The sequence below is a fragment of the Centropristis striata genome, chromosome 9 (assembly GCF_030273125.1).
Source record: "Centropristis striata isolate RG_2023a ecotype Rhode Island chromosome 9, C.striata_1.0, whole genome shotgun sequence".
In the NCBI taxonomy this organism is placed as follows: Eukaryota; Metazoa; Chordata; class Actinopteri; order Perciformes; family Serranidae; genus Centropristis; species Centropristis striata.
The window spans coordinates 3,804,877-3,827,051 of NC_081525.1; the positions used below are offsets into that span (position 1 = coordinate 3,804,877).

The following is a 22,175-nucleotide window of genomic DNA, read 5'->3' on the forward strand; positions in this document are numbered from 1 at the left end:
GAGTGTTTTTCTGAGTCTCTGCAGACGAGACACACTGGCTGCTGATGATGCAGACAGAAGAGTTTGAATTTCTCAGAGTGCAGACTGCAGAGAGGCTCTGAAGCTCTCTGATCTCTCTCCCGTAAGAAGGCCTCACACAGGCTCTTTAAAGCAAAGTTAGGATTTTCTTTCCTTGACTGTCTTCTCTTACAAACCGGACACTCTTTGGTTTCTTTGTCCTTCCACCAGCTCTGCAGACAGTCTTTACAGAAGCTGTGGTAACACGACAGAGTGACAGGATCTTTAAAGACGTCCTGACAGACCGGACAGCAGAGTTCTTCCTCTAATCTGGACGCCATTTAGTCTCTGAGTGAAAACACAGCAGGCAGACAGCTCAGCCACTCCCTGTTCTCTGAAACTTACTTTACTTTGAGTCTCTGTTCTTGTTAAACACTCGTTCAGTTTGTGGATTCAGCAGCTGGGTGAAGTGTTAGTATCCCGGTATTCCCAGTGTTTCCTCCTGTAAATTTACTCTTTCAGTCGGAGAAGTGGTTTTGCTCTGCAGGTGAATCTTATCGTCTGTCTCCTGGTGTGTGTGTGTGTGTCCTTTTTTCCTGGTTTGCGTATGTGTCCTGTCTCCTGGTCGGTGTGTACACACAACAGAACACGTCCTGTTGTGTTTACACAACAGGACGGCCCTGACGCTGCTGCGGTCCTGAGGCACAAACAGAGCATAACCCAAAACACACACAACGTACCTCAAGGACGTAACACCCCCCCCACATAAATGTAAACCTGCAGGGTTTACTACAATACGATATCTAAACTCTTTGATATTACATCGGCAACTACATTTACATAATAACCAATGTACATTTCAAAGTGCCGATTGGACCACAGGAGCGCATGTGTCTCCTTTTCAATAGTCGAATACCTGAGTTGGTGTTTGGTGAACTTGCAAGAAAAATAGCTAACCGGCTGCAGCACTAGCATCAACTTCCAACTAGACAAAACAAGCAAAATCAGAAGTAGCAAGGACGAAGGCATAACAGAGAAGCGTTTAGACACTCTCAAAGGCAGAGCTGGACCATCTGTCTGCACAGGTAACCCTTCATGCATGAACACATTATTTTTAAAGTAACTTGAGTTCTCGGTTACAGTCTGATTACTACTCACCACGGTAGTGCAGCACTTACGTAAGCTCCGGTCCACTTTTTGAGCAGCGACAAGCCGCTCGCGAGTCACAGGCAGCCTTGGTGCGTCGGAGGTTGTGGTGCTTGTGCCAACTAGATCCGTTTTAGCCTCTGATTGGCTCTTATCCAAACCGGTCTCAGTGTTGTCCTGCCCTGAAAAAACCTTCATTACCACACTATCGGAGCGATCAATAACTTTCTGTTCCTCCGAAACAGTTTCAACACAACCCTTCTGTGTTTGCGCACGTGTAATTACGCATGAAGGAAACAGATGCGGCTCGGAAGCCTCTGTATCGGCAAGAGTCGGCGCCGCATCCAGTACCTCAAGCGCAGGCATGACTTTACCTCCTGCAATGTCATTGCCCATCAACAGAGTAATGCCACGAATCGGCAAAACGGGACACACAGCTACATTGAAGAATCCAGAGGTTAACTTTGAACTTACATGAACGCGGTGCAGCGGCCGAGGGGTGTAACCCATTTCAATGCCAGTGAGTACGGTGCTGTAACCACATGCAGACTTTTCATTGAACGGCAACGCTTTGGTGAGAATGACCGACTGTGAACATCCAGTGTCTCTCAAAATCTGAACTGGCAATTGGTCTGAAGCTTTACCTGTGAGCGACACTAACCCTTCAAAAATGAACGGTTGAAAACAGGGATCGGGCGTTTCACTCGGAAGCAAGATTTTTTCATCAAACCCTGAATGGATCAACCCAATACCCTTTGCCTCCTGCATATTTTGGGACTGTTGTTGCTCCTTTCGTTTTAGCAGAAAACAGTTTGCAATAACATGACCGATTTTGTGGCAATAGAAGCATTCCCTCTCCTCTCTACGACCAACTGGATCTCTCCTAGTGTTACTCTGAGCAGGAGTACCTGAACGAGGTTGATCAGGAATGGAGGGATAAGTTACTTTATGTGTTAGCACAAACTCATCAGCTAAAACAGCTGCAGCAGACAAGGATCGAACCTTTTGTTCATTTAAATACACAACCACGCGGTCAGGAACACATCTCTTGAACTCCTCTAGGAGCATAAGCTCACGCAGAGCAGAAAAATCATCAACCTTACCAGCAGTACACCATTTGTCAAATAGATTCCCCTTATCCCTGGCGAACTCAACATAAGTTTGGGTGGGTGACTTTTTGTGATGTCTAAATTTTTGCCTGTAGGCTTCTGGCACAAGCTCATATGCATGCAAAACTGCGGCTTTCACAACTTCATAATCTAAACTGTCCTCCAAGGAAGGAGCTGACACAACCTCCTCGGCTTTCCCATGGATCCTACACTGTACTAATAGTGACCAGACATCTAAGGACCAATTTAGAGCCATGGCAAGACGTTCAAACGCACTGAAATAAGAGTCCACTTCAGTCTCTCGGAATACCGGCACCAGGGCAATATGTTTACTGACATCAAATGAACTTCGTGATAAACCAGGAGGTGTTGGGGCACCCACAGTCGCCTCCTCTTGCACATGAGCCTCCTTTTGTGCGTCAAGCTCGAGTTTACGCAGCCTTACAGCTTTATCTGCTTCTATTTCCATTTTCTGACTTGCAGACGGAAATCAACATCAAGCTGGGCTTGGCGTTCCTGAGCCTCCAACTGGAGATGGGCTAAGCGTACTTTCAGCCTAGCCCCATCCCAAGACCCAGGGGACGCAGGAGAAAAAGGATCATACCGGGGGAGTGTAACAGGAGTTTTCACTCTGCCCGCTACCTCAAAGGCAGCACTCGGGGCATCAGTCGCCTTTACCTCCGCCTCAGCACCGAAACTTTCTCCTTCATAGCTACCCTCTGTCGGGCCGCTGACAAACTGCACATGCGACTCAGCAGTAGGCGACAAAACCAAAACACCCAATTCCTCCAGTTTCCTCATGATATGAGCCCTCAGCTCTTTTTTCAGAAGCTGCCGGGAGACCGAAATACTGAAGTGTCCAGCAATTTCAAATAAATCATCCTTACGGCAACAATCAATTTGCTCAAGGGTAGGATTTTCAATGAACTCTTCCAAATTGAACGGGGCCATTTTTGCACACAAAATACAATTTGCTATGAAACAATATAAATCTTTAGTGTCACGGGAATAAGTTATATCCCGGACGAGCCCCCACTTATGTTACAACCCAGTTGGGGTCTAGGGGAAAGGGAAGCAACACAACGCCGGTGTACTCAGGCAAATACAGATTTTTATTGAGTAACAGCAAAATAAAACAAAGGTAACGAAAGGAGAACCTTCTTCAGGCTAGATACAAGTTGGTATAATGTGAGGCAATGAACAAAGGGCGGAGGGTGGCGCCAACTCATAAAACAAACAAACTAAAACAATCTTCCTAACTCGCTTTTCCCCCCCAAAACTATCTTACTTAAAACACAACAAACAAAGGAACTCTGGCTGACTACGCTTACACTTACTCTACACAAACAAAAATACAGCAATGCAACCACCCATAAACTAGTGAGACTAACAAAGGTAATACTCGGAGTGTGATGTGACTAAATATGAAAAAGAAAAACTAAACCTAATGCCCAATAAACAGTCAAAGATAACAATACGAGTGCCTCAATCCTGAGGCACAAACAGAGCAAAACCCAAAACACACACAACGTACCTCAAGGACGTAACACATCATGCATGTAAAGAGTTATAATAAAACATTTCAAAATGCATGTGCAACTTGGTTAAATAAAAGTCTGTTGGTCCAGTCATATATTTTGTCATTGTAGTTTTCTTAAAGTCTCGTCTCGTCCTTGTGAACCCAATATCGTGTCTCGTCTCGTGAGCTGAGAGTATCGTCACACCCCTAATAAACAGCTCTGAGTGAAATCTACAGTTATTTAATCTGCTCTGAAAGTCTTTCACTCAAACACAGTGAGAAAGATCAGTTTCTCCTGATACAAGAGTTCAGGATATTGCTGTTAAACCCTCCAGTTTTATTGTAATAATCTGAGCCACTTTCACTGATTATTAACCTAATGTTGATGTGGTGAAAGCCAGTGACAGAAATAAGGGAAAGAAATATTTTATAAGAGAAAAGATTCTCTTTTATATTCAATTAAACTGTAAAACAAGATTTAATGTTCAAACTGATAAACTTTGTTGTTTATTGTAAATATGAACTGATGTGTTATGTTTTTATTCATGTTTCATACAAGTGTAGCCACTTTGCCGAGGTCTGGAAGAAGACCCAAACTGACTGAAATACTTTTTGACTTTTTGAAGATTTAATAGTCATATTCATAAAATTGCAGCCATATCATGTCATACTTTGACTCTTCTCATTACATAATTACAGATTCAGATTTCTGATATTGAGAAACATTTTTTTCTCTCAATGAATTTGTTTTCCTAAAATTACAACTTAACTTTTGCTCTCTGATTTATTTTTCCTTCATCAGTGACTTTAAAACTCTTTAGTCAGACTGAAGACATGAAGCAATAAATGCGTTAAAAATTATGTTATTTTTTCTGTTTTTACAGTATGGACACACACACACACACACACACACACACACACACACACACACACACACACATACTTTGTGTACTGAAACACTAACTTTAATGATTTTTTCAAAATAAAAGTAAATATTTCAGTGTCATTAATGTGTTTTCTTCTGAAAATCTACATATTGACATGACAAACCATTTCCTGTGATTCAAGAATTAGCAGAAGATGAAAAAAATCTCTAAATTGTTTGATTTTGTTCGGAACATGAGATCTGTGATTGATCACAACAAAAACAAAGCATATTTAAAAATATTAAGAGAATTATTGGCTGTGAAATATCCAAAGTTTTGTCACAATTTGCTCATCAATATAGTTTGATTTGTTAGATATGCACCTGTGTGTTAAACACCAATATTATTGTTATATAATGCAACCTGGCACATCTAGTCCATACACTGTACCTGGATGGCTCTAAGGTTAAATACAGTGGTGACCACAGACATGACAGCTCGCCCCCTGGTGGCGGGCTGCATTATAGGTTATAAAGGAGCACATTTATAAAAGCCAGCCTTTTATCTGACATTTTTCCCCCATTTTCTCCTTCAAATAATCATCTTTTCCTAAATCTGATCCATCTGTAATTATTTAATGGGCTGCAATGAATTCTACAACTACTACTAATAATGTTTGAGATTTATTTATTTATTTTTACCTTAAATCGGTACTATGTAACTTTTGAAAGATGAAATAACACAATACCCCATTTACAAATTGAATATGGATCGATAGACTGTTCACAAAACTCCTGCCTCTACCTCGTCCAATGCTACCTTAGCAACCAATACTAAGCATCCTACCTTAGCAACCGTTACTAAGAATCCTACCTTAGCAACCGTTACTTAGAGAAGAATGTCCGTAGAGGGAGGAGTCGTTTTTTTTCCCATTTCCAAAACCCAAAAAATAATCGTTGACACAAACAGCGCCGCTCCGCTCCGTGGCTGCTGATGGTCCTGGGAGCTTGGTACATAGCAACAGTAACCAAGGGGCGGAGCTTTTGCGAACAGTCAATTAAAAAACTAACTTAATAATAACTAACTAACAAAATGTATAATAATACTAAAATCGAAACAGCACTTAAAATGAGATAATGATTAAAAAGACGGACCAAGATATTCATTAATTAATTGCTACTGAAATAAAAGTAAAATATTTTAAACAACCCAGTCTTGATCAAATGTCCGGTTTTTAGTTTCCACTAGAAAAAAGAAAGAAAAAACATAATAGTGAAATATATAAATAAAATAAAATAAGAGTAAATAATAACTTCCTAATCCTGTGATTTAATTTTCATTGTTTAAAAGTAAGATGATGATAATAATAATGATAATAATAATAATAAAACAGATGACAGTCTACTGTGGTTTGTTCTTTTTTTATTTACGTTTCAAACAGCGTCCTACATTCAAACCAGATTAAAGACAAAACAGGAAGAAAAGAAAGTTGGCAATACAATTAAAGGCATACAACTTATAATAATAATCTAAATAATTGCCAATAAATTGCTAATGAAAGAATAAGCTTTAAGATAAGATATAAGGCTTTAATCTCATTTTCTATCTGCTGAGTGCAGCAGAACAGTTTATGGTAATGGGAGTTGGAATAAAAAACACCTCGCCCTGTGATTCATGAAGCTGCTGTCAATCAAAACAACACAGTCACAAGTCACTCAAAGAGTCAGGAGATAATTCCTGAAATACACGTTTATCATCATCTATTGCTGTTGTTCTGCAGCCACAGAGACCTTCAGGGGTGAAACACTCAGTGGGAGAGTAGACCAAGTTAGAATATATGGAAACATCCTCTCAGTGAAAGTGTGTGTGAAGGTGTGTATGTGTGTGTTAGTGTCAGCATCAGAGAACGACAGCTTTCCTATGTTCCAGTCCAGATTCACTCTGATCCTCTGGAGCTTCTTCTCCAATAGGAGAACAGTGTCTGGATGTGATGGAGAGAGTGCTATGTATTTATCGCTATAGAACCCTATTATCCATAATCCAGACTGTATGCTTCCCTTCCTCTGGACAGACTCTGCTAACACACCCAGTGACCAGCCTTTACTGTCTCCAACCTGGACCTCCCAGCTGTGAGTCCCTGAGTTAAAGCCCTCAGAGCCCAGAATGGAGCAGTAACGACCAATCCTCTCTGGATTATCAGGAAGCTGCTGTTCCTCTCCTCGTCTCACTCTGGTCAGATCTTCAGACAGGATTCAGGAGTTCTAGATGAGCAGTGTTTGGGTCCAGAATGACAGGACTGTAGGAGACCATGTCCTTCATCTTGTTCCAGATGTTGAAGGCCAGGTTGCCCAGGTGTTTGGCCTGGTCTATCAGAGCTCCTGAGGGCAGCTGTGGATCCTCCAGCAGGGGGCGCTGCTGGACTCTTTCCACTGCAGCCTTGTAGTTGTGCAGGAATGAGACGTGTTCAGCTCTCAGCTTGTCCTCTGTGGCTCTGACTGTGTCTGAAAGAGCTGCTATCTCTCTGCTCAGAGCCTCCATCTTCTCCTTCATCATCTGACTCTTCTGCTCCTCTTCCTCCCCCAGTGCAGCCATCCTGGCCTCCTCTTCCTCTTCTAGAAACTGGTGAAGCTTCTTAAACTGCTCCTTAATCTGCGTCTCTGTGCGTCGGGCCTGGACCTGAATGTGTTCTGCTGTTTGATCAAACTTCACTTTATCTTCTTTAAAACCCTTTAACTTCTTCTTTAAAGGCTCCAGAGTTTCCTGAAGTTCCTTCTTGTGTTGTTGTGCAGCTTCATCGATGGGTCTGAATCTGTGGTTGGAGTGTTCTTCTGAGTCTCTGCAGATGTGACACACTGGCTGCTGATGGTCCAGACAGAAGAGTTTGAGTTTCTCAGAGTGCAGACTGCAGAGAGGCTCTGAAGCTCTCTGATCTCTCTCCTGTAAGAAGGCCTCACACAGGCTCTTTAAAGCAAAGTTCAGAGGTATTTCCTTTGACTGTCTTTTCTTACAAACTGGACACTCTTTGGTTTCTTTGTCCTTCCACCAGCTCTGCAGACAGTCTTTACAGAAGCTGTGGTAACACGACAGAGTGACAGGATCTTTAAAGATGTCCTGACAGAACGGACAGCAGAGTTCTTCCTCTAATCTGGACGCCATTTAGTCTCTGAGTGAAAACACAGCAGGCAGACAGCTCAGCCACTCCCTGTTCTCTGAAACTTACTTTACTTTGAGTCTCTGTTCTTGTTAAACACTCATTCAGTTTGTGGATTCAGCAGCTGGGTGAAGTGTTAGTATCCCAGTATTCCCAGTGTTCCCTCCTGTAAATGTCCTCTTTCAGTCGAAGAAGTGGTTTTGCTCTGCAGGTGAATCTTATCGTCTGTCTCCTGGTGTGTCTCAGGTCAGCAGAATGAGGGGCGGAGCTGCGTCTGCCAGCCTCACTTTACTAATTTCCATATTGTGCATTATCACAAAGGAGAAAATAAAGATATTGAAGAGATTAGTTTGGAGCTGAGTAACTTGACAACACTTTGATGAAAATAAATCACCCACCAAAGTCGTCAAATCACTGAAATCTACTTTCTGCAAATGTTAATAAAAGAACGAGTTGTTGGAGATTCTTTGATCAAGTCAGCAAGTTCAAGGACAGTGAACTTTGATTTATTGTTTTTTTTATACAGTGTAATAAATCTTCAATAAACAGTTCAGAGGCAGCAAAAATTGTCCTACATGTATTATGTTCATCAGGGTATAAACCTACAATGATTAACTTTGGGTCCAATGTTAGGTGAACTCTATATTTATTTAATCTGCTCTGAAAGTTTCACTCAAACACAGTGAGAAAGATCAGTTTCTCCTCACACAAGAGTGCAGGATAGTGCTGTTAAACTTAAAGATATCACCATGAAACTTCCCCAGTTTGTTATTTATATCAAGACAATATTCTTTTGCATTACAAGTTTTCTGAATATCTATGTGTAGATATGCAAATGAGGTGTGAACTCATTAAATATGCATTAATTTGCAGGACATAAATCTGAACAGTGGATAAAGCAAATTTCAAAGTTTTCTTTTATGTTGTTTATTCAACGGTTTTTAATAGAAGGAAATTGGGATATCTGCTTTTATCATTTCATAAATCAATACTGTCAAAACTAAATAGATTTTCTTCACGTTTGTAGGAACAAAACAGTTTTCTTTATCAGCAAAAGTGACTGATTTCATTGTGGTTGTTCATAGTTTCATAGAGGAAATAAACATAGCTACTTATTCTTTGATCAATGAATTAGAAACCAGAACTGATCCACATTTTTTTAAACACCCTTTATTGGACACAAAAGCAAGAAACACAACAAACATTTCCTTCAGATTCATTTAAACTCTGATTCTCTGCATGAAGCATTTCACAGCAAATTAAACTGAGAGAAACATCAGAGCATGTCTTCTTGAACACAAGCAGAAAAACTTATAACTTACACTAGCCCAGTTGTAAAAAAAAATGAACAAAAAAACAAAAACTACATTACATATTTCTTATTTCAGGTGGACACTTGATCGATACACATTAATTTCCTGCTGCTTCTTCAAGTTCATCCACGCTGACAGATGATTCCTTTATGGACTGAACAGGATCTGAGTGAAAAGAGAAGAACAAACTCCAGTTAGTGTCTTTTTTCTCTCAATATTCACATTTTTCTCTCTCCTGCTGTCAGTTTTCCCTTTAAAGGCTCCATCTATCTTTTTTTTTTCCGGCAGCAGTTATACTCATATAAATGAACAGAGGAGAGGTGGTGTGTTCAGGAACATAAGAATCCTGTCAGACACATTCTGAGTCACACAAATACATATTAAGTGTATCTTGGAAGGGAGAAGTGTCCAAACTACAAAACCTTTCCACTGGGGTGCCTCAAGGATCAGTGCTAGGCCCCCTTCTCTTCTCAATTTACATCACCTAACTTTTACACAATTATCACAATAATGGCTTCTCTGGGTCCCGAGGAGGAGAATGCAATCAAGAGTTGTCGATACCAGGTTCTGTTCGGCTAAGAGCTACGTACAGACGCTTATGATAGACATTCTTAGCGCCCAATAAACGGCTCTGGACTGTAGGGGTCACGGATTTAATGACTGAATGCATTGAGGATTATTTCAACAAATTCTTCATCCCATGCTTCAAAATGGAGGTCTCTCTTTGTTCCCCTCCAAACAAAGACAAACGACCCCATCCCCACAGGTATCTGCATCTACACTCTCATTGGCTGAGCCCTGCCAGGAAGTAGAACCCCCAGGTAGAGACACAAAAGTCTCCTGCAGCCATCCCTTCCCTCTCTTCTCCTCGACTGCCTGGGGGACAGCACGTCGGCTGTCCTGGTCTGATCTTCCAGGAGGTAGATCAGACAATTTCCCTCTCTCTCCAGCTCTAAGGGAAGGCCGGCAAGGCCCCAAACCAAGCTTGGGCCCACCACCACGCTGTAAGTTTCCTGCCTGTGATCTATACTGGATATAATCACAGAGACCATCACCAAGCTTTTGGAGCCAACAACAAATAACTCTGGAAACACCAAAACCCAACCAGGAACCGGATTCTTCTTCAAAAGGATTTCTGCTTCCCCCTTTCAACTCTGGACTCTGTGGTATAGTACTGGGCAGTTAGTAAGCAAGGACAAGTTTGTTAAGCTTAATCAATAGTGTTGATCTCTTGTGTGTTAGTATATATATATATATATATATATATATATATATATATATATATATATATATATACTTTATATATATATAAAGTATATTTATGGTGATATTTTGTGTAGCTAGATCATTTGAAGTTGTATGATTAATCTTGCTCTACATACCTTAAGTTGTACATGTAAATTAACTATAACTCATTTGATTTGCTCACACACTAATCCACATAAAATATGCTGTAACTTGGCTTCCTACAACACATAGACTTTCAGGGCCGCATGGTCTAAAGGGCTCCCGCCATTTTGATTTACTTAAATGACCGCCCTCCGTCAGCCATTTTGTTACACATTCTTTTTCACTCACATTTCCACTGTAAATAGTCTTTTAGATTAGTTATTGTGTGTTCTGTTTGCTTTGCTTTGTTTAGAATAAATATCTTTTTGGATTAATATGCTTCTCCTTTTAATGTTGCACATGAATCAGTGATTTGCTAACCTCTGCTATGAAAAGAACTCCAAAATTCCTTCAACCGTTACTAAATATTAATAAGGTTATTTGATTATAATTATATTCATAATTAATAATCAATGTTCCAAATTGATAATTTAACTTTATGAGACTGATTTACTATAATTTGCTATCTTTCCTATTCCTAGGTGAATAGGTGGTGCCCCGAGAATAACTTTAATTCATTTAAAGTATTAAATATTAATTTAGTCAATTTCTGATTGCAAAATTGACCTAAATTAGCTTTTACCCCTACAGGACGATCGTAAACCATGCCTCCTCTACAGAAAAATGAATAGGTGGTCAAAAATTGGTCAAAAAGTGGGTTAAAATATGAAAGTTTCAAACCTGAACATCAAGAATTCTTTGATCATCTCGTCGTCCGACGTCTAATCCTGAAATCACAAAAAATGACTGATGGAGAAAAGTACATCTGACAACTGAAATATTTCCTGTGTGGAGGTTCACAAAGTGTTAACATAATGATGATGAAGAATCAAACAGTAGTAATTACCTCTTTTTTCTCCTTCTCACCCTGATCCTCTGCATCATCACCATCCTTCAAACTGCAGCAAAAGACACAGGAGGATTTTCATCAGTTCAACAGGAGACAAAAAGCTGCACAAGTTTACTGACTTCACACAAACTCCCAGTGAAAACTCAAGACACATCAATAAAATATATACATGCAAATTAAATATAAAATAATAAATAGATACTGTATATACTCCTCCTCATGTTTGATACCTTTTCAGATCCGTCTTCAGGTTCTCCAACCCCTCATCGATGGCCTTCTATTGATGTGAACATATATTTTACTTTCTAAAACTTTTTTTTTGTTGTGGATGTTTTGACAGCGTTGACAGAAGTTATGATGATGACGAAAAATAAAGCAGAAATCATTACCTGTGCCTTATCCCCGTCTTTTGGGGACAACTTCAGCTCACTGCAGCAGAAGACACAGGAGGATTTTTATCAGTTCAACAGGAGACAAACAGCTGCACAAGTAATGTGAAAAGATAAGTAGATATTATTTCTACTCCTGTTCATGTTTCATACCTTCCCAGTTCCTTCACCTCCTTCTTTGTATCGCTGATATCTTGGTTCTTGTCACTCTGTAAAGACATTTTTAGTTTTTAGACAACTGATTTTGCGTTCATACAATGTTGACAGAAATGATGATGTTGAAAACTATTTAAAAAAAGAAAAAGTGATTACCGCTGCCTCTTTGTCAGCTGCTGCTTCATCTTTAGCTAATTGCGGGCTGCAGCATAAGACACAGGAGGATTTTTATCAGTTCAACAGGAGACAAACAGCTGCACAAGTTTACTGACTTCACACAAACTAACAATGAAAATGATGCAACTAAAGTCACATTACTAAAATATATAGAAATAAAAAAATATGCCCTGATAAATACAATGAAAGAAAAAAGTTATTCAATCAAATGAATGAAAACATATGTCAGAAAAATAAATAATCATTGTTTCAACTCTCAACACATCAATAAAATATATACATATACATATACATCTAGATTAAAGATGAAATAATCAATAGATACTTTTTATACTCATCATGTTTCATACCTTTGTAGATCCTTCTTCAGGTTCTCCGACTCCTCCTCGACTTCTTTCTGTTGATGTAAACATATATTTCAGTTATTTTTTCAAAACAATTTTTTTGGTGGATATTCAGACAGTGTTGACAGAAGTTATGATTATGACGAAAAATAAAGCAGAAGTCATTACCTCTGCCTCCTCCACGTCTTTTGGGGACAACTTCAGCTCACTGCAGCAGAAGATACAGGAGGATTTTCATCAGTTCAACAGGAGACAAACAGCTGCACAAGTTTACTGACTTCACACAAACTCACAGTGAAAATGATGCAACTCAAGTCACATTGCTAATATAAATATGAATATAAATAAAATGAAATATGACATGTTAAAAATAAGAAAGAAAAATGTCCTTAAATCAAATAATAAACATATAATGTCAGAAAAATAAATAATTATTGTTTCAACTCTCGACACATCAATACAATATATACATATACATATACATTTAAATTTAATATAAAATAATCAATAGATACTATATATACTCCTTATGTTTCATACCTTTTCAGATCCTTCTTCAGGTCCTCCGACTCCTCATCGATTTCCTTCTGTTAATGTTAAAACATACATTTTATTTTATTTTTTTAAACAAATTTTTGTGTGGATGTTCAGACAGTGTTGACAGGATTCATTACCTGTGCCTCATCCACCTCCGTTGGGTCCAGCTGAAGCTCACTGCAGCAGAAGAAACAGGAGGATTTTTACAGAAGTAGTAAACTCCTCAAAAAAAAAAATGTTTGTCAACATTTTTTTGGTCGATTATTTTCTCCTCTACATTTGCTCATGTTTCATACCTTCCCAGTTTCTTCACCACATTCTTCACAATGCTGGTAACTTCGTTCTCTAGAAACTGTAAACACATGTTTTATTTTTTTGAACAAATGATTTTGTGTTCAGACAATGTCGACAGAAATTATGATGATGATGATGATGAAAAATAAAAAGCTGAGCTGTTTACCTCTGCCTCTTCCTGAACTTTTGCTAAAGCAATAGATAATTCCACTCTGCAGGAGAAGACATAGGAGGATTTTCATCAGATCAACAATATGAGATCAAATTAACATGTGATGTCACAGTTTATGGTCCTGGGTAAAACAGGTAATCTCTTAGAAACTCAGATTACAGTTTCTATATATTGCACCTTGACAACTTTTGCTTCTCAATCCAAAACCGTATCACTTCAATTTTTCACAGTAAGCATGAGAACAGAAATTTGTGGTCCCAGATAACATTAGTGTCTATGGGGATGGAGATGCTTGGAGTACCTGTCACTTTCAGGCTTACAGAGTCAAATGTTTAAGTCCGATTGTTAAAATGAGCATATCATCGGAAAGAAGACAAAAATACCAACACTTAAGTGTAATAAATGTGTATGATAAGTGAAATTTGTGGTGCTTAAGAGGGAAAATGTTTGTGTAGAGCTGCTGAAAGCTCAGAAGACCTATGAAAACTGCAACAACGTAGACTATCATAATCCAAAAAAACGTAAAAGATATCAAAACGCTGAATGAGAGCTTAATAGTTAAAAGTTGCGTGACCTGTTTCAAGTTCAAATTAAGTCTGTCACTCAAAGTACGTGGAAACAGTGGAGTGGGTTGAAGCAGATTTACAGATTTTCTCTGTTCACATAGCAGAAAAAGTGCAGTTTAAAAAAAATTTTAAAAGAGAAAAATAGAAACTGGAATGCCCTGAAAGAGTGGAACGTAATGATCGTTGAATGGTTTCTTTAGCTGAAAGTATGCAGAAGCTTACAGATCAGAAAAAAACCTACAGAATAAAACCATTACTAATGATAAACCTTAGGGTAACATTAACAGATAACGATGTAAAAAATGATATAATGATTAATATATACTATATAAACTCCTCCTCCTACTCTTCATCATCTCAAACCTCCTCCTCATGTTTCGTACCGTTCCAGATTCTTCTTCAGGTCCTTCTCCAATTTGCGTTTCTTCTTCTGTAGATGTAACCACATTTTACATTTTTAAACCAAATAATTTTCTGTGGATGTTCAGACAGTGCTGACATAAATCATGATAATTATAATAATTATGATGAAAAATCAAAGAGCTATGATTACCTCATCATCATCATCCCCTGCATTGTCAACATCCTCCAAACTGCAGCAGAAGACACAGGAGGATTTCCATCAGTTCAACACAAGACAAACAGCTACACAAGTTTACTGACTTCACACAAACTCACAGTGAAAATGATTCAACTCAAGTCACATCACATCTAAATATACATTTTAAAAAACTTCAAATTAAATATAAAATAATAGATATATACAATATAAACTCATCATGTTTCATACCTTTTCAGGTCCTTTATCAGGTTCTTTGATTCCTCATCGGTGGACTTCTGTTGATGTAACCACATATTTTATTTCTTTTCAACATTTTTTTTGTATGGATGTTCAGAAAGTATTGACATAATTTATGATGATGATGAAAAATCAAACAGCTGTGAATACCTCTTCATCCCCATCCTGTTTATTCACTTCTTTGTCCGAACTGCAGCAGAAGACACAGGAGGATTTTCATCAGTTCAACAGGAGACAAACAGCTGCACAAGTTTACTGACTCCACACAAACTCACAGTGAAAATGATCCAACTCAAGTCACATCACATCAAAATAGATATTTTAAAAAACTTCAAATTAAATATAAAATAGTAGATATGTATACGATATATAGTCATCATGTTTCATACCTTTTCAGATCTGTCTTCAGGTTCTTTGACTCCTCATCATTTGACTTCTGTTGATGTAACCACATATTTTAGTTCTTTTGTATTGACAGAATTTATGATGATGATGATGATGAAAAATCAAACAGCTGTGGTTACCTCTTCATCCCCATCCTGTTTATTCACTTCTTTGTCCGAACTGCAGCAGAAGACACAGGAGGATTTTCATCAGTTCAACAGGAGACAAACAGCTGCACAAGTTTACTGACTTCACACAAACTCACAGTTAAAATGATCCAACTCAAGTCTCATCACATTGAAATATGTATTTTAAAAAAATTCAAATGAAATATAAAGTAATAGATATATGGAGGGGGGTGATTGGGAGGAACGGCCTGCCCGATCTGAACCCGAGTGGTGTTTTGTTATTGGACTTCTGTGCTAGTCACGGTTTGTCCATAACAAACACCATGTTCGAACATAGAGTCGCTCATAAGTGTACTTGGTACCAGAGCACTCTAGGCCAAAGATCCATGATTTTATTATCGTATCGTCAGATCTACGGCTGCATGTTCTGGACACTCTTGTGAAGAGAGGAGCAGAGCTGTCAACTGATCACCACCTGGTGGTGAGTTGGATCAGGTGGCAGGGGAGGCTGCTGGACAGACCTGGCAAACCCAAACGTGTAGTGAGGGTGAACTGGGAACGTCTAGCGGAGGCCCCTGTCTGCAGGGTCTTCAACTCACACCTCCGGAAGAATTTCTCCAACATCCCGGGTGAGGCTGGGGACATTGAGTCCGAATGGGCCATGTTCAAAGCCTCAATTGTTGATGTGGCTGGTAGGAGCTGTGGTCTGAAGATCGTTGGTGCCTGTCGTGGCGGCAACCCAAGAACCTGCTGGTGGACACCAGCGGTGAGGGAGGCCGTCAAGCTGAAGAAGGAGGCTTTTCGGTCTTGGCTGAGGGGTCTCCGGAAGCAGGGAACAATGTGGCTTCCATCCTGGCCGTGGAACAGTGGACCAGCTCTTTACCCTCCCGAGACTCCTGGAGGGGTCATGGGAGTTTGCTCATCCAGTTCCCGGTGGGTGTTGGCCTCCGCCAGGGTTGCCCCTTGTCTCCGATTCTGTTCGTGGTCTTCATGGACAGGATCTCAAGGTGCAGCCGGGGGGAGGAAAGGATCCGGATTGGTGACCTTAGAATTGCATCTCTGCATTTTGCAGATGATGTGGTTCTTTTGGCTTCATCAGACCGGGACCTCCAGCACTCATTGGGACAGATTGCAGCCGAGTACGAAGCGGTTGGGATGAGAGTCAGCACCTCCAAGTCTGAGGCCATGGTTCTCTGCCGGAAAACGGTGATATGCCCCCTCTGTGTGGGGAGAGAGGTACTGTCTCAAGCGAAGGAGCTCAAGTATATCTGGGTCTTGTTCAGCAGTGAGGGTAGAACGGAGTGTGAGATGGACAGGCGGTTTGGTGCAGCGTCAGCAGTGATGCGGGCGTTGTACCAGACCGTCGTTGTGAAGAAGGAGCTGAGCCGCAAGGCAAAGCTCTCGATTTACCGGTCCATCTACGTTCCAACCCTCACCTATGGTCATGAGCTTTGGGTAGTGAGTGAAAAAACAAGATCGCGGATACAAGCGGCTGAAATGAGTTTCCTCCATAGGGTGGCTGGGCTCAGCCTTAGAGATAGGGTGAGGAGCTCAGACTGGAGGGAGCTCGGAGTAGAGCCGCTGCTCCTTCCCATCAAAGGAGCCAGCTGAGGTGGTTTGGGAATCTGGTAAGTCCCGTTAGAGGTGTTCCAGGCATGTCCAACTGTAGGAGGCCCCGGTGAAGACCAGGACACGGTGGAGGGATTATATCTCTCCATTGGCCTGGGAACGCCTCGGGGTCCCCCAGGAGGAGCTGGACGTTGTGGCTGGGGAGAGGGACGTCTGGAATTCCCTGCTTAGCCTGCTGTCCCCGCGATAAGCGGAGGAAAATGGATGGATGGATAGATACATACAATATATAGTCATCATGTTTAATACCTTTTCAGATCCGTCTTCAGGTTCTTTGATTCCTCATCAATGGACTTCTGTTGATGTAACCAGATATTTTATTTCTTTTAAACAATTTTTTTGTGTGTGGATGTTCAGACAGTATTGATGAGTATTTATGATGACGATGATGAAAAATCAAATAGCTGTTACCTCTTCATCCCCATCCTGTTTATTCACTTCTTTGTCCGAACTGCAGCAGAAGACACAGGAGGGATTTAATCAGTTCAACAGGAGACAAACAGCTGAACAAGTTTACTGACTCCACACAAACTAACAGTGAAAATGATCCAACTCAAGTCACATCACATTGAAATGTATATATAACTATATATATATAAATATATGTATATATGAAATATATATATATATATACACACACACACACACACACACACACACACACACACATGATATATAGTCATCATGTTTCATACCTTTTCAGATCCGCCTTCAGGTTCTTTGACTCCTCATTGATGGACTTCTGTTGATGAAACCACATATTTATTTCTTTTAATCATTTTTTTTTGTTGAGGATGTTCAGACAGCGTTGACAGAAGTTATTATGATGAAAGTGAAACAGCTGTGGTTACCTCTTCATCCCCATCCTGTTTATTAGCTTCTTTGTCCAAACTGCAGCAGAAGACACAGGAGGATTTTCATCAGTTCAACAAGAGACAAACAGCTGCACAAGTTCACTGATTTCACACAAACTCACAGCGAAAATGATCCAACTCAAGTCATATCAAATATAAAATAATAGATAGATATATACGATATATAGTCATCATGTTTCATACCTTTTCAGATCTGTGTTCAGGTTCTTTGACTCCTCATCGATGGACTTCTGTTGATGTAACCAAATTATTTTATTTCTTTTAAACAAATTTATTTGTGTGGATGTTCAGACAGTGTTGACAGAAGTTATGATGATGATGATGATGATGATGATGATGATGAAAAATCACACAGGTGTAATTACCTCTTCAACCCCATCCTGTTTATTCACTTCTTTGTCCGAACTGCAGCAGAAAACACAGGAGGATTTTCATCAGACTTCACACAAAGTCCCAGTGAAAATGATTCAACTAAAGTCCCATCATTCAAGTTATATACAAATTTTAAAAAGTTGATAATTTCAAACTAAAAGTTAAACTAAAAGCACACAAATAAAATATATGTTGATATTCGAAAGACAATAAATCTTAAAACAATTAAGAAATAAATTAAATACACAAAATATGAAACAATAAAATGAATAAACTCAAACAAAAATGATGATTCTATATAAAATGACAATATAATGAAATATTTTACAAGATATAAACTAAATGATAATCTAATAAAGAAATAAATAGCATAACAAAAAAAGACATTAATAAAGACAATTAATACAAAGAAAGAAAGTAAACTAAACAAATTAATAAACATAAAGCCCCGGGGTTTATTTCAGGCTTCATAGAGAGTATTTAGCTTCATGTGTGTGCCAGATTTTATGGAATTAAAAAGAATAAAAATAAATTACGACATATTTATGACTTTTCATGATTTAACCATTAATTACACTGCCTCGGTTCGATTGTGACTATTAACCCATGGCAGCGTGTTCATATAACCAACAACCATTGGTGAAAGTTCATGTGTCTTTAATATAAAGTTATATTGAATAAATATAGTGACACTGTGTGGGAACAAGTAATGTTCTCATGAGAGAGAGTTCTCATCCAGAGTTTTATCGCCCATTGAGAAACATTGGAGAACAGGATAAGAGTGGATGTTCCTCGGCAGATTAAATGCAAGTTAATGTCTCTAATAAAAGAGACTGTATCAGTTTTTGAGCAGGTTAACTAAGAAGATTGAAGATAAACTGAAAACATTTAGTCCAGAAATAGAAAATGGAGGCATGTGTGGAAGAGAATATGTTTTTCTTACCTTCCCTTCTTGATAGGTGCAGCATCTAAACAAACAAATCAACAGTTTTCAACCACGTTTCACATGTAACCACCAGTATGATTGATTTATATCAAAAAATTTCAGATTTAAACTCATGTGTTCGTTGACTTCTCACCAGTTACAGAGAGCAGGAGGAGTCCAGCTGCCAGGGCTGAAAGAAAAAGAAGAGTTTTGTTCAGATCTTCAGATACATTAGATTTACTCTCTGTTGGTCCTTGTTTGTTCTTTTACACACAGAAGAAAAGCTGCAGATAGTTGATAAGCTAAATATTGCTCAGACAGACTTAATATATCCGTCTCTATGCAGATGACATTGTCTTATTTCTTTGATTCGGAAGGAGCTATAACTTCCTACTGCATCTTCTTTCCATTGAGACACTCGATCAACCCGAAACGGAAACTGTCAGATCTGATAAACACCCGCTGAATGAATATATGATTACATTATTTATATCTAGGAATGAACAAATCAATCCACGCTTTTAGAAAAAATGACTTGATGAGTACAAACTGATGCAGCACCACCCCATCCCCCATACCAAAGTGTTGGTGTCACACAAAGAAATATTTGGAAAGTTTTGTGGTCATTGTTCCAACTGTAAATTGTTCTTTTTGGCCTCAAACATTCAAGCTGTTCAACTGTGATATTCAACTGTAAACTGTAAAACGGCTGCTAGTTGCTCGTTAGCTCCCACAGATTCTCTTTATCTCTTCAATAATACTGAACACAAGGCTGAATAAAATGAGAGCAGAGAGTAAAAGCTGCACCCTGCAAGCTCCAGTCGCTTTCTAGTGTGAACTCTGAGTCACTGAAATTATTTTCAGACAGCCGTGGAGGGTTTAGACACTGTCCAACCACCTAAAAGCAGCTTAATAAAAGAAGAGACTCACCAACAATCAGGGTGATCTTTGTAGTCAACATGTCTGCAGCGAGGTGTCACACTTCAATGCTCACCGTCCCACCTGCTCAGGTATATATATAGATCTGCTGTACTCTCTGCCCTACAGGTATTTGATGGTCACCATCCCGCCCATATTTAACAAACAGCTCTCTTCATAATGTTTGACTTTCTGATATGTTGACTGACTGTTGGAAGCTGTTTGTTCCTCATTTCCTTCAGAAACTGACTCATCTTAAACTGTTATTAGATCACTTGTGTCCATTGGGGTCCATTGATGTCCCAGGATAAAAAAAGAAAGAACCAGATACATGGAGTAATCAGCAAAAACAATGAACAATGAATTAATGTACAATTGATTCAAACACAGCTCAAAACTACCTTCTGAACAGAAAGCACCTTAGACTAAACTGGAACAAACACACAGAATTGTGTAAAATATAATACAGCCTCCCTCCAGACAGGAGCTTGAGTCTGCTCTCAAAATGATTTCTGCTTGGTCCTCCTTTCTGTGTAACCACTTAAAGCACCTCCCTTCATTAGTGAGGGAGCACCAACGCGCTCAACCACTCATGGGAAACCCGGGAGGAGGTACAGGAGGCGGTCGATGGATAGAGAAAAAGACAAAAACAAACACACTCCAGCACAACAGTCACATATTGACATTCTTTGTGTAATTAATGAAAGTAGAACAATAAACAGCCTCCAGGCGAACAAAGTATTGGTCACTACACCTGGTTCTTCAGCTGAGAGAGAACAATCAAGCAATATCCTTTATATATTCAGGTGAAAAACTCATTGAGATTAAAAACCTCTTTTCCAAGAGTGACCTGGCCAAGACGGCAGCACAAAAGCAAAATGGTTACGCTAAACACACAAGACACAAATAAAATACAGTCACACTACAAGAAAAACAAGTTGGATGACAGGATTACACAGGTCAATCACAGGATCCACAAGAGCTTATTTCTCTGCCCTTTAAATTTGACTTGAATTGCCCCAGAGTTACAAGATGTGTCAATTTCAAGTCCTTCTGCACATCGTTCCAGGTAGACGGGCTAGAACATTTAAAAGCCTTTTTGCCCAGTTCAGTTCTAATTCTCGAGACCTGCATCTGTATGAAGTCCTGAGATCGCAGGCCATATTGGTTGAGGTTTCTACACATGTGTAAACACAAATGTGGAGAAGTCCAAGAATAGATTTATAAATTAATGTCAACCAGTGAGAGAGTCTACAGACATACAAAGATGGAAAATGTGCAACAGCATATAAGGAACAGTGATGTAACGATAGCTGCAACCAAAAAGCAGGTCTCCATAGTCCAATAAGGGTAAGAAAGTTGTGGTTATCAGATGTTCTCTTACTTGCAATGAAAAACATTTTTTTATATGATAAACTCAATGCACTGGCATTGCTGCCCTTGCAACTTCTGTCAAGAAGTACAAAACCTCAGAGGTATTCTTAACCACATCTTAGTTTTGAAGCCCAGATTGAAATAATTCTATCATCTTAATAACATTGCCAGACTTATTGTACAGCGCAATAAAAATGAGGGCAGAATTCAGCTGCACATGTGCTGACCAGGACCAGAAAACAGAGCACGATGTTGTTTTGAGTTAAGTGGACTGGTTATAGTGGGACAGAGAAGCTAAATGGACTGGTTATAGTGGGACTGAGGTGTTGAGTGGACTGGTTTTGGTGGGACACAGATGATGTTGTGTTCTGCTTGCTTTGTATCTGAATAAATGCTTTTTTGGAATTTTTACATTCTGTCTTCCAATATTGCACAAGAGTGGATGCTACCAGCCTCTTCTTTGCAAACAACTCCAGAAAATGTTAACTTTTTCTGAACATTTACACGGTATTTTGGTTTTAATTATGAAGTTAATTGTTCATCAGAGCTCCCAAATGATAGTTTAGTAACTTTATGAGACTGATTGAGCTTAATTGGCTTTTTGTTCTCCTTTTTTACAGAATGATGCAAGAAATAATTTGAGTAAATAATAATTTTTCATAGTTATTAATTATTAACATAAATGGAGCTCCAGTTTGAGGCATAGTGCTCCCAACAACCAAGATCTCAGCTTGCAAAGAGGATGCATGGCTCCTACAGGCATGGATTTCTCAACAAATCTGGAACTAATTCTTGT

The 22,175-nt window shown here is 39.2% G+C and overlaps 1 protein-coding gene and 1 pseudogene across 1 annotated transcript in view; both read right to left on the bottom strand.

Annotated features, from left to right (window-relative positions):
- The window catches only part of LOC131978025 (nuclear factor 7, ovary-like), a 1,534-nt gene extending 1,054 nt beyond the window's left edge, over nt 1-480 (bottom strand). Inside the window, exon 1 of the mRNA XM_059341523.1 lies at nt 1-480. This exon is cut by the window's left edge and continues 1,054 nt beyond it. Coding sequence (XP_059197506.1) covers nt 1-338 — 338 coding nt within the window. The 5' untranslated portion in view covers nt 339-480.
- A 5,706-nt stretch (nt 481-6,186) lies between these two features.
- Nucleotides 6,187-8,005, bottom strand: LOC131978194 (nuclear factor 7, ovary-like; annotated as a pseudogene).
- Nucleotides 8,006-22,175: the final 14,170 nt, after the last annotated feature.